At 46.1% G+C, this 13,198-nt stretch overlaps 1 protein-coding gene and 1 long non-coding RNA gene across 3 annotated transcripts in view; one reads left to right on the top strand and one right to left on the bottom strand.

Annotated features, from left to right (window-relative positions):
- The window catches only part of LOC149308445 (uncharacterized), an 89,564-nt gene extending 77,056 nt beyond the window's left edge, over positions 1-12,508 (top strand). For both annotated transcript variants that reach the window (XR_016282223.1, XR_016282222.1), the window contains exons 2-3: positions 10,251-10,394; positions 12,016-12,508. This is a non-coding gene — a long non-coding RNA (uncharacterized LOC149308445). The remainder of the gene's footprint in view (positions 1-10,250; positions 10,395-12,015) is intronic.
- On the bottom strand, positions 2,292-2,803 carry TINCR (TINCR ubiquitin domain containing). The gene has a single exon (XM_089537169.1). The coding sequence runs from the start codon at positions 2,553-2,555 to the stop codon at positions 2,292-2,294; it is 264 nt and encodes an 87-aa protein (XP_089393295.1). The 5' UTR covers positions 2,556-2,803.
- Positions 12,509-13,198: the final 690 nt, after the last annotated feature.

Raw genomic sequence — 13,198 nt, 5'->3', positions numbered from 1 at the left:
GAAAGCCCTGCATTGTGTGTGCCATATTAGTCAGTTTGTTGTTGTGTGGCTTCAAGTCATTTCTGACTTAAGGCGACCCTAAAGCGGCCAGGGTTTGAATTCCGGCTCGGCCATGCAAACCATGAAGAAAATCATGGGTGCCCTTGGGCAAGTCACACTCTCTCAGCCTCAGAAAATGGCAGGGGCAAACCCCCCTCTGAAGACACTTGCCCAGAAAATTCCGCGATCGGTTCTCCTTTGGGTCGCCATAAGTCGGAAACAACTTGAAGGCACACAACAACAATGATGACAAGGCCATATCAAGGGGTTTTCTGGGGCTGAGAGTGTGTGACTCGCCTCCTGCAGTGGGTTTCCATGTCCGAGAAGAGAATCAAAGGGAGGCAATGCCCTTTCTGGATTGCCCAGCAGCCACACCAGTCCCACCAAGTATGCGCTCCATCTCTAGGGTGTCAGTTAGTATGATCCGCACCCCTCACACTCCCCTATTGATGCCCCTGCTTCAAAGTCATAGTCCAAGCTCAAGCCACTGCACCGCACTGGTTCTCACAGTCAGGGAGCTACTGCAAAAACGAATGCCCTGCCCTTGGATAGCCAAGGTGGCATCACCCAGCAAAGGCAGGGCAGAGGAAGACAAAGGAGAGGATCCATAAATACGTCAAACAAGAAAAGAGCACTGCAAAGGCAAGGAAGACTCAGAGGTGGTTTGGCCAGTTCCTTCCCCTGAAACAGAGCCTCTAGCATCTGGTATTCATTGGCAGTCTCCCATCCAAGTCCCAACCAGGGCTGGCCCTGCTTGGGTTCCAAGATCAGATGGGATCTGGTGCCTTTCGCATATTTAGGATCTGTGTGTGAGTGTATGTGCCTTCAAGTTGCCTGTCGACTTATGGCGACCCTATGCATTTCATCTGGTTTTCTTAAGCAAGGAAGACTCAGAGGTGGTTTGGCCAGCCCCTTCTTCTGAAATATTGCCTACTATAACATTGGTGGTCTCCCACCCAAGGACTAACCAGGCCTGACCTTGCTTCACTTCCAAGGTTAGAGGAGATCTGGTGCCTTTAGGCCATTTCAGTCATTCACAAACACCAGGAATTAGGTTGGAGACCCTCCAACAGCACCAAAAAAAGGTCGGAAAGCGAAGCCCTGGAAAAACCCGCTCTAATGAAATGCAAAATGTTCTCTCCTTGCTGCTGCTGAGTCAGGAAAGAAAGGCAGTGCACCAGGCAGAAATTTCAGCCGGGAAATGTAATTATTGTTTATCCCCGGGTTGCATGATGATGGCAGGCAAACATCCGGAGAAGTCAACAGCAAGAAGAGAAAACGCTCTGGGTGCCTTCTCTATTTCTGGAACAAACCCATTCTCCGATCTCAGGATCTGGACCCTCTTTTCTGATCCTTGGGAGGAGGAATGGTAGGGGAGAGTGCTGCCTTGAAAACTGCACACATCTACTGAGATGGCATAGCAGTTTGAGCATTGGACTATAACTTTCAAGGCCAGGGTTCGGTTCTCCATTCAGCCATGAATCCCACTGGGTGACTTTGGGCAAGTCACACTCTCACAGCCTCAGGGGAAGGCCATGGCAAGCCTCCCCTGAACAAATCTTGCCTAGAAAACCCAACAATATTCACCTTACGGTTGCCATAAGTCAGAAACCCTGGTCTCCAGAGTCGTAGTTTTAGTCTATTGCCCAAACCCATAAGTTGGGTCTCCATAAGTTGGAAACAACTTGGAGGCACATAACAACAATAGTAATAAGTATGTCACTGATGAGCAAGTCACACTCTCTCAGCCTCAGAGGACAGCCAAGGCAAACCCTCCTCTGAGCAAATCTTGTTGAGAAAACCTCCCGATAGGGTCGGCACAAGCCGGAAACAAGTTGAAGTCACACGACAACAACAACAAAAGGAGTAATAACTTTGAATGTTGGACTATGACTCTGGAGACCAGGGTTCAATTCTCCCCTGGGCCATGAAACCCACTGGGTGGCCTTGGGCAAGTCACACTCTCTCAGCCTCAGGGGAAGGTAAGGACAAACCTCTGAACAAATCTTGCCATGAAAACCCCATCGTAGGGTACACCTTAGGGTCGCCCTATGTTGGAAAAAACATGAAGGAACAACAACAACAACAACAACAAAAGAACAACAAGTATGTGACTGATGAGCAGGTTGCACTCTCTCAGCCTCAGAGGATGGCAAATGCAAAGGCGCACCCTCCTCTGAGCAAATCTTGCCAAGAAGTCAAACACAACTCAAAGGCACCTAACCAATAAAGAGGAGCAATAAATAAAACCCCTACCTTTTGTCACTGATGAGTAGAAGAACAGAACCGTTTTGGATCTTGGCCTCTTTCACCGTTTCGTCCTCCGCCAGCTGCTGGGCATTGTAATAAAACGTCTTTTTCCAAGAGGTGATGCCCTCCTTGACCAAGAGGGCCCGCAGGTCCATCATGGTGTTGGTGGGCCGGACGGTCAGCGGGAGGAGGACGTCCTCTTCGGCCACATGGACCTTGATGTGGTACTTCTTCCACCGGGAAAGGCTCCTCCGGAGGGTCTCCATTCTCCTTCACGAAGCAGAGCAGGGACCGAGACGGACGCCGAGGAGAGCAGCGCGCAGCAGACAAGGGGTGAAACTCCCAGGACGGGTTTCGGGAAAAAAAGAACGACACCCTTCCCGGTCTGGCCTAACCGGTTCCTGACAGCTGTGGAAATCACATGTTTGGGATGCCAGCAAAAGTGCTCACCTTCCCGTCTCGGGAGCATCACGGGTCACTTGGGGCAGATGCAAAGACGGAGCATGCGTTCCCATCGGTCAGTTCCCTGGATGGTTGTGGTTGCTGTGGGCCTTCCAGTCATTTCCGACTTATGGCAGCCTAAAGAAGAAACTAGACCTGTCGTATTGTGAAGAGGAGCTACACCGATTGAATTGCAGGAAGAAACTTTGCTGTTAAACTGCAAAAAGAAGCTACACTTATTGAATTGCAGGAAGAAACTTTGCTGTTAAACTGCAAGAAGAAACTACACCTGTTGCATTGCAGGAAGAAACTACATCTACTGGATTTCAGAAAGAAACTATGCCTGTTCTATTGCAAGAAGAAACTTCTTGTATTACAGGAAGATACTACATCTATTGATTTTCAGAAAGAAGCTTCACCTGTTCTACTGCAGGAAGAAACTACACTTGTTGAATTATTACAGGAAGAAACTAGTCGATTTGAATTGCAGGAAGATGCTGCACCTGTTGCCTTGCAGGAAGAACCTACATTTGTTGAATTGCAGGAAGATGTTACAGGGGAAAAACTGCTGGAAAGAACTACACCTGTTGAAGTGCAAGAAGAAGCTGCATGTGTTGAACTGCAGGAAGAAACTTCACCTGTTGAATTGCAAGAAGAAACGACCCGCGTTGAATCACAGGACGAAACTTTGTTCTTGAACTGAAACAAGAAACTGCACACCGTGAACTGCAAGAAAAAGACTACACCTGTTGAATGGCAGGAATGAACCACACCTGTTGAACTGAACCACAAAGCTGGCAAAAGCAAGACAGGAAGAGGGGATAAAAATACAGAGACAGTTTCTTCTTCTTTCTCTGGTTTCTCCACTTCTCCGGCAGCTGAGTCTGAAAACTTGGAGACTCGGGAGCGTGTGCGAGCGTCCCCGACGCCGATCCCAATTAATTTTGCATTTTTCATTACGCCGTTATTAAAAAGCAAGGGGACGGCCGAAAGAAAGGGTGGGAGATTAACTACTGCCGTTTCTTGCCTAAGGACTTTTTATTAACTGTCCGGAGCAATTTGCGTCAGGAGTTGCGGGCGGCCTCTGCAGGTTAAATGCAAGGAGAGCGGATTGCTCTCCCTTCAAGCCAATTTAGAGCTTCCATTTGAAAACCATATGCTGGTGGGATCCTTGGATATTTAGCAGAAGTATGAGGAAACTGGCATTTTTAGAGGTACGGTGGGCACTTGGTATCCGCCAGGGTTTGGTTCCAGGAGCCACCATGGATAGCAAAGTCCGTGGAAGCTCAAGTCCCACTGTAGAGTTGGAAGGGACCCCAAGGGTCATCCAATCCATCCCTCTGCCATGCAGGAACTCACAATCAAAGCATCCCTGATGGATGGCCATCCATCCTCTGTTGAAAAACCTCCAAAGAAGGAGACTCCACTGCTCTCCGAGGGAGCATCTTCTACTGTCAAACAGCTCTTATGGTCAAGAAGTTCTTCCTAATGTTGAGCTGGAATCTCTTTTCCTGTAGTTTGAATCCATGGCTCCATTTTCAAGTCTCTGGAGCAGCAGAAAACAAAGCTTGCTCCATCCACAACACGACATCCCTTCAAATATTTAAACAGGACTATCATGTCACCTCTTGACCTTCTTGCCCATAGGCAAAACATTCCCGCTTCCTAAGCCGCTCCTCATAGGGCTTGGTGGTTTCCAGACCTTCCACCATTTTGGTTGCCCAACTTTGGACATGTTCCAGGTTCTCAACATCCTTCTTGAATTGTGGTACTAGATACCATATTCTAGATGAGGCTTGACCTAAGTGGCACTACACCAGTGATGGCGAACCTATCGCACGCATGCCAGAGGTGGCACTCAGAGCCCTCTCTGTGGGCACATGTGCCATCGCCCCAGCACAGAGTTTGCCAGTGTTTGTTACTAGAAAGCCAGAGGGACATGGCACTTGGCAATAAATAAGTGGGTTTTGGGTTGCAGTTTGGGCACTCAGCCTCTAAAAGGTTCACCATCACTGCACTATACCATCCCTTGATCCAGACATTATACTCCTATGGGTGCAGCCTAGAATCACATTGGCTTTTTTAGCTGCTGTATCAAGCTGTTGGCTCATGTTCTGCTTGTGGTCTACTAGGACTCCGAGATCCCTTCCACAGTAGTAAGCAATATAATTTGGGCTTTGGAAAAGAGGTGTAGGTAAGGGCTCTTTGCTTACCGAACCCACTCTGGTTTTTCATCCAAACCTTAAAGGAGCTATCCAAGGCGCCAATCCATTTCGTCCCCTTAGATGCCAAGCTTCTTGGGGGAAGAGAGAGATGGACCCTTTGGATCACTCATTTAAAGGTTGGACTATAACCCAGAGTGGATGAGCCCCACCAATGTAGAAGCCATGTCTAGGAAAAAGTTATCTGTGTGTGTCTGGACATCCCATTTTTCAAGGCCTTGGAGAAGATGCTGCAAAGTGGGGCAGATAGAAGGTATCTCATGCCAGTCCTTTTATGAATATTGATGCGATGTCTTCCCCCTTTCAGAGATATGCTCATGTTATCTCTTTGAGCCTGCCTTGGTTTTAAATTGCTCGCCTTGTTTTTTCCTAATGCTGGCTTCTCCTGCGATGCTCATGTACCTGCCTCTTGTTTGTCTTTGCGAATGGGGAACAGTGTTAAGTCAATAAGATTGGATTTGATTTGTAAATAATACCCAGAAAGGATGGAGGGAAGGAGGGAGAGACGGATACAGTCGCACCAACCTCCTTCCAGTTCTTTCTGTGCCAAATGTGCATAGCGTCTATCCTGAGTTTGGATGCACCACAGGCGGATGGGTTTTTGAGTCCTTGTCAGCATCCCTCTCAAAGGTCAATGTAGCTCTTTCTAGACTCTTATGGGAGGAAATGGACTGGCATCTTGGAGTTTAGACTAACAACCATAGCAGATTCAAGGAGCCCTTCCTGACCCCAGTTTTCCAAAACCAACATTATGTTGCTTATTACAGTGGGTCCTTGTTGTCCGCTGGGATTTGGTTTCACAACTCCCTGTGGATAACACAATCCATGGATGCTCAAGTCCCATTAAATATAATGGCATAGCAAAATGGTGTCCCTTATATAAAATGGAAAATCAAGGTTTGCTATTTGGAATTTATACTTTTAAAACATATTTTCAATCCATGGATGCTTGGATCCGTGGATAAAAAAAATCAGTGGATAAGAAAGGCTGACTGTATTGTGAAAGGGATCTAGGAGTAAGTAGTAAGCAAACCTTGATTTTGCCATTTTGTATAAGGGAGGCCATTTTACTATGCCACTGTACATAACGTACCTAATGTACGTTAACTATGACATTGGACATCATGTGCATAACAGTCCATGCGAAAAGGATCTAGCCGTCTTAGTAGGCCACAAGCTGAACCCTGAGCCAAGAGTGTGACGTGGCCGCTAAAAAAGCCAACGCAATTCTAGGCTGCATCAATAGAAGTACAGAGTGTAGATCGAGGGAAGGAATAGTGCCACTCTATTCTACTTTACAAAGACCTCACTTGGAATATTGCGTCCAGTTCTGGGCACCACAATTCAAAAAGGATGTGGACAAGATGGAGCATATCCATAGGAGGAAGTCCTGGAAATGATAAAGCCCTATGAGGAGACTTAGGGAGCTGGGGATGTTTAGCCTGGAGAAGAGAAGCTTATAGGGTGACATGAGAGCCCTGTTTAAATATCTGAAGGTATATGGAGTCATGGCAGAGAAAGAAGAATGCAGCCAAGATTGGTTAAGAGACACTCATTAGAAAAGCTCATAGATGTCTTAAATGCGGTGGGAACCCCAGAGGTCATCTAATCCAAACCGCTGCCAGTGCATGAATCCAGGTGACCATTCAACCTTAAAACCCACCAAGAAAGGAATGAAGGCTCACCACCGCAGAGATGAGGAATGAACCGGCAAGGTCTTAACAAACTGCTCCATGCAACACCAAAGCCAGAGATGGAAGGCTTTGCAAAGCTAGCTAGCAGCAGCTGGAAGATTTGCCGAGGAGTCCAGATTACAGGGGCAACTGAGGGGAGAGAGAAGATTTCTCACCACGTATTGTAAAGGAGAGGGGTAAGCAGAGCAAGGAAAAGTGGATTTTTAAATACCCCTCCAAAAAAAGCAGAAAGCAAGAAGAAGAAAAACCAATCCATCAAATCTTAATCGCTGTGCAAAGCTGGCATAATCAAGAACATCTGTTGGAAAGTGAACCTTGGAGCCGATCTGGGCTTAAGAGTGGAGTCTGTTGCTTTCCTTGTTTGCATCTGTGCATTTTCAAAACTGGATTCCGTGCCTCGGAAGCAAGAAAATGGTCATTGAAGACAGAGCAAACTTGTTTGCTATGGAGTGGTCTGAGCATTGGATTACGACTCTGGGCCATCTGTCGGGGATGCTTTGATTTGGATTTCCTGCATGGCAGAATGAGGTTGGACTGGATGGCCCCTGTGGTCTCTTCCAACTCTACGATTCTATGACCAGGGTTCAAGTCCCCACTTGACTGTGGAAATCTGCCAGGTGACCTTGGACAAGTCACACTCTCTCAGCCTCAGGGAAAGGAAAGGGCAAACCAAAAGAAGGGAGATTAGGAAGATTTTTTAAAAACTCTAAGAACTGTTTGACAGGAGAACAGGTTGCCTTGCCTAAATGGATGGATGGATAGATGGATGGATGGATGGATGGATGGAGAGAGAGAGATAGGGTGGATGCAGAGAGAGAGAAAAAGAGAGACTAAGAGTGGCTAGATGTATAGATGGACAGACTAGATAGACAGACTAAGATGGTTGGTTGGAGATAGATGGATAGATAGATAGATAGATAGATAGATAGATAGATAGATAGGATAGACAGACAAGATGGGTGGATAGAAAGACCAGACAGACAGGATGGAGTTAGGGAGGGAGGGAGGGGGAGAGTGAGAGAGAGAGAGCTAGAGAGAGAGAGATGGACATAGAGAGACTGAATAGATAGACAGACAGACAGACTAGATGGATGGGTGGATGGATGGATGGATGGATGGATGGATGGATGGATGGATGGATGGATGGATGGATGGATGGAGAGAGAGAGACTGACTGACTGACTGACTAGATGGACAGACAGTCCAGATAAATGGATGGATGGAGATGGAGAGAGAGAGAGAGAGAGAGAGAGAAGACAAACAGATAGACAGACAGACTGAATAGAGACAGACAGACAGACAGACAGACTAGATAGACTGGAAAGATGGATGGAGAGAGAGAAAAAGAAAGAGACTAGATGGACAGACAGACTGGAGGGATGGAGGGATGGATGGGCTAAATAGATAGAAAGATAGACGAGATGAATAGACCAGATAAACTGGATAGACAGACGGCTGACTACACAAACTTACTAGATAGACAGATAGACAATAGAATAGATTACAGACCAGGCAGACTGTCAGACGTGTGTGTGTGTGTGTGTGTGTGTGTGTATGAAAAAAGCAAACTACTTCATTTGAAAAGTGGCACTGGCAAAGGGTTCGAAAGTTACCATGGGACTGATATGAGGACAAAAGGTGGGTCATGGGTTTGAAATCCAGCCTTGAGCTCTCCCTAGATGCCAAGATCCCAAAGGTGAAGGCTGCCATCCTTTGGATGCATTGTGTGACGGTGCGACTCATTGGGAAAGGCAACAACCCTGGTAAAATGGAAGGCTGTAGGAAAAGAAAGAGAATGCACTCCTGGTGGACTGGGTCCATGAAACCAACTACGGATGCTCTGAGTTTGCAAGAATGGAGCAAGGCTGTTGACGCCAAGCAGACACAATACAGTCCAACCTGGCAGGGCCGTTGTCGCAAGGCAGACGCCACTAAGAAGATAAAACCGCCGAAGAATTTTTCCAAAAGGGTCACGGCCCAGAGATGTTCAGCATAATGAGGATAAAGATTAGGATAAGGCCATTTCTCCCTTGGCTGCAGCAGAGGGCCGCTTAAAGCGCTTACGTTTTACCTTGCACACTTCCTTTTGTTATAAAGGAATAAGAGAAAATTGGAAACTCTCTTGAAGAGGGACGGTTTCGGAAGCTGGATGTTCCTCGCTAATTCGCCTCTGCGCAACGAGGGAGCAGAGCAGGATTAGAACGCATTAGATTCGTCTCTTCCTTGGCAAGGAAGGGGATATCAAAAAATGGTATCGTTTTTTAAAAGTGGGTCCAGATTTGTGAATTCACACTGTCATCTGCTGGCGGAAACTAGACATCACAAAGGAGGCCGGCAATCCTCCGAAACCGATGAGATCATTGCGTTTCACACGAGAAAAAAGAGAACTGTGTCTTAAAACCAGGGAAGAAGCCCTCGTTCGATAGAAGGCTACCTGCTTTGCATGCAGAAAAAGGGCTGAGAAATCACCCGGAAAGGCTGGGAAATGTTCCTGCTTTCAGGATTACAGCGCATTTAAAGCATCCCGCAAATAAAGCGGAAATGGCGAGTAGTTGCGCGAACGTTTATCGCACGCAATGGTGCAAAGGAAGCAATGTTGGAAATGCACCGTTGCTGAAACATCCAAAGTAAAAAGATGCGCGTTAAGGCATCTTGGTGACCACTTTAACGGCGGCGTTTTGAGCAGCGTCGTGTAAAACCGTGTTGCTTCTTTGGTGGGAGAGTGTGACTTGCCCAAAGTTACCCAGTGGGTTTAACAGTTCAGCAGGGATCTGAACCCTGGTCTCCAGACTCATAGTCCAGCACTGAAACCACTAAGCCACACTGGCAATGAAGATGATGATGATAATGATGATAACAATAATAATTCAGGCCAGCCGGCCCCTCTGCCCTCAGAGAATACATTCCTAGACTAATCACAGAGATCAAAAACTGTATATTTCTGGTAGAAATTGACCATAGAACTGTGAAGGAGTACCTCCAGAGGCCTAAAGAGGTGGCCTCTCTAGAGATCTGGAGGTCTCTTCTGCCAGAAGTTGACCATAGAATTACTCTGAAGGACCTCCAGAGGCCTAAAGAGGTGGTCTCTCTAGAGATCTGGAGGTCTCTTCTGCCAGAAGTTGACCATAGAATTACTCTGAAGGACCTCCAGAGGCCTAAAGAGGTGGTCTCTCTAGAGAGCTGGAGGTCTCTTCTGCCAGAAGTTGACCATAGAATTACTCTGAAGGACCTCCAGAGGCCTAAAGAGGTGGATCTGGAGCTCTCCAGTGCAACTCTGTCGTCAGCTTTTGCCAGAAGTTGACCATAGAACTGTCCTGTAAGACATCCAGATTCCTAGAGAGAAAACTTCTCTAGGCATCTGGATATCTCCAGTGCAACTCTGTGGTCAAATTCTGCCACAGGTTGACCATAGATTCACTTTGAAGGACCTCAAGATGCCTGGAGAGACTTCTTCTTCTGGATGCGGGTAAGTGAAACTGTGGTTACAGATGCCAGAGGTTGAATGATGACGACGATATGGATTTAGCTCTTATCCTTCATATACATGTACCTCTTTCATGCTAACATCTCCATCTAACACGGAGCTGGTGGCTTTTTTGCAAAGGTCAGAAGACATCCAAGAGGAATCATCATAGCGCATCGGCGACCCGCCGTTTCAAACCGTTCCACTTTTCCCTGCCTAATCCCAAACATGAAGAATCCGGATGTGTTCAGAGGTTTAAGGATTTGTTGTCTTCATCTTGCACAGGTATGGTCTAATCATGTTAAGCAGTAAGCCGCCAGGCCAGGTAATGCTCCATTTCTGTATATAAAAGACATAGCATTAAGCGCTAAAAAAGAGGCGCAGCAGCATGGTGAGGTTATGGCGTTGGCAGTAGCAACAGGTTTGCAACAGGTTTGGAGGAAATGCCATACAAACAAATCACACATAGTTAGGAACTGCCCACACCAGTTTTCTCATCCCACCTGAACTCCCATCATCCCCAGCTATCACAAGGCATGCTAGCTGGGGATGATAGATGTTGCAATACATCTGGCAATGGTGCCAGATTGGGGAGGGTTGGTTCATACTGACTAGCAGACAGTATCTAGCAGATGGAAGTCTTTCTATTTCTGTACTTTTAGGAGATGTAATGGTTCGAAAGGCACAGCTTGTTGGAGAACATGGACAAGATGTCCTACTACTGATATGCAACCTTTTCGTGAAATACATATCAATTATATATATATATATATATATATATATATATATATACACACACACACACACACACACACACACACACACACACATACATGTCAGTGTTGCATCTAGAAGCGTACATGCGCAGCTGACCCGAGAGTCGTATGGTGTAAAGGGAGCAGATAAAGTACTATAACATTCCCCTCCCTTGCTCAAAATGCTAAAACCATACCATTGGAAGGGACCCAAGGGGCATTTAGTCCACTCCTCTGACTCTAAAGGTGCATCTGCACTGCTGAAATAATGCAATTCAACACCACTTCAAGCCCTGTCGCTCCACCTTATGGAATCCTGGGATCTGTAGGTTTACAAGGATTGGCATCTTTTGTAGATTTACATTGGCAGATTTACATCTTTCGCCTCCTCTGCCCAGAATGCTGGTGCCTCGCCAAACTACAAATCCCAGGATTCTGTAGGATGGAGCCATGGCAGCTAAAGTGGTGTCGAACTGCATTATCGCTACAGTGTAGATGCGCCCTAAATCACTCCCGAGAGATGCCCATCCAAGCTTTTCTTAAGGAGAATCCACCACTCTACAAGTCAGCCTAAATGATGATGATGATGATGATGATGATGATGATCCTTTCTTATCCAGTGGGGTTTGATTAAAAAAAAAGCCCATGGATACCAAAATCCATGGGTGCTTAAGTCCCATTAAATACAGTGGCAGGGTAAAATGGTGCCCTTTATATAAAATGGCAAAATCAAGGTTTACTTGGGGCAATTTACATATTTCCAAACCTTAGATGCTTGAATTGGTGGAGAGGGGAAAAAACATGGATGCAGAGGGCCAATTGTAATAATAATGACAATTATTAGTATTAGTATTATTCCAGTTTCGCTCTTCTCCAACATACACACATAAGCGCTTTCACGCTAACATCTCCACCTGAGACAAAAGGCAAAACCAAGCTTTGCAACTGGCTAATATATCATTTATAATATTTTAACTTTCTGAATTTTAAATGTTGCACTAAAAAAATTATGATTATAGGCAGGATGCTTGGGTTTAGACGATTGACGCTTGTATATTTTGTTGGGGTTTTTTGGATATAGTTTGAGGCAAAGACCTTTGGCCAAAAGCAGTAAATATTTGACTGTGTTTCCTTTTTTACAAACCCAACAGATTTTTAAACATCGCCAAATATCACAACCGTCACCAAACCTTGGACTTGCATAAAAATCAAAACTGTAGCCCTAATCCACGATCGTTTCCAGCTGACGGAAACTCGCCGGCCTTTAAACTCAGAAAGTGTGAACAAGAGGTGGAGGCGGATGCGGTGTGGATGCTGGGACGTGCCGTACTTGAAAGCAAAACATGTCAGAAGGAAATAACACCCGCCACTCCGCTATTTCTGGTTACATTGGGCCGCAAGGATGGATACCATCTGGATCTCCTCGGGGGATTTTCTACTCCAGCACCCTTCGCTGTGGAGCAGTCACCCTGTCACCGAAATCACAACCCACTTGGGAACATTACCCAAAATACACTCCCTGGATTTGTCGGCGTATTTAGAAACCCCAGTGGCTGGTCGCTTTTTGCAAGATTAGATAAGAGAGCCTCTGTTTCTTTGCAACGTTTGTGCCCCGATCCCCGTTTGGAAACTCTCCAAAGCCACATCCCCACTTAGAAATAAATCGCTTTGCAAACTGAATCGATGGATCGGTTCGGCAGCGGAGCGCAGTTCACACTACATTTGCCCTAAACAGCCCACTTGTGGTTCACATTCACAAATAAATCGATTCAAAATGCAGTCCATGGGAACCACAAGTATTTATTTTATTCATTCAAATCCCACTTTTCTCCCAATAACAGGACTCAAATAATCATAAGAGTTGCAAGAGACCCCAAAGGCTATCCAGTCCAACTCCATTCTGCCATGCAAGAAAACACAAGCATAGAATCATAGAGTTGTAAGAGACCCCAAAGGCTATTGGGAGAAAGGCGGCATAAAAACAGCTCTTACCATCGGGAATCTCTTCCTAAAGTTTAGATGGAATCTCTTTTCCTGTCGCTTGAATCCATTGCTCCAGGTCCTAGTCTCTGGAGCAGCAGAAAACAAGCTTGCTACATCAACAGGACTGCAGCAATAGGACCTCATCCTCTTTGTAGCTATACATTTTAGCAGCATTCGCATCAGGGGAAAGGTGAAGGGGGGATACAGGAACATTGATCTCAGTGGCAGGTTGCAACTACGTCTGCAGTAAATAATGCGACAAAACTTGTGCTGGGAAAGAACGGGATCCTACCAGAGCCAATCCTACCTGCCCACAACAAAACATGCATGCATCAAATGCAAGAGAGAAAA

This window comes from Sceloporus occidentalis, unplaced genomic scaffold (assembly GCF_023333645.1).
Source record: "Sceloporus occidentalis isolate IW3139 unplaced genomic scaffold, rSceOcc1.0.p SCAF_8, whole genome shotgun sequence".
Lineage (NCBI taxonomy): Eukaryota > Metazoa > Chordata > Lepidosauria > Squamata > Phrynosomatidae > Sceloporus > Sceloporus occidentalis.
This window is presented reverse-complemented; position numbering and strand designations above follow the sequence as displayed.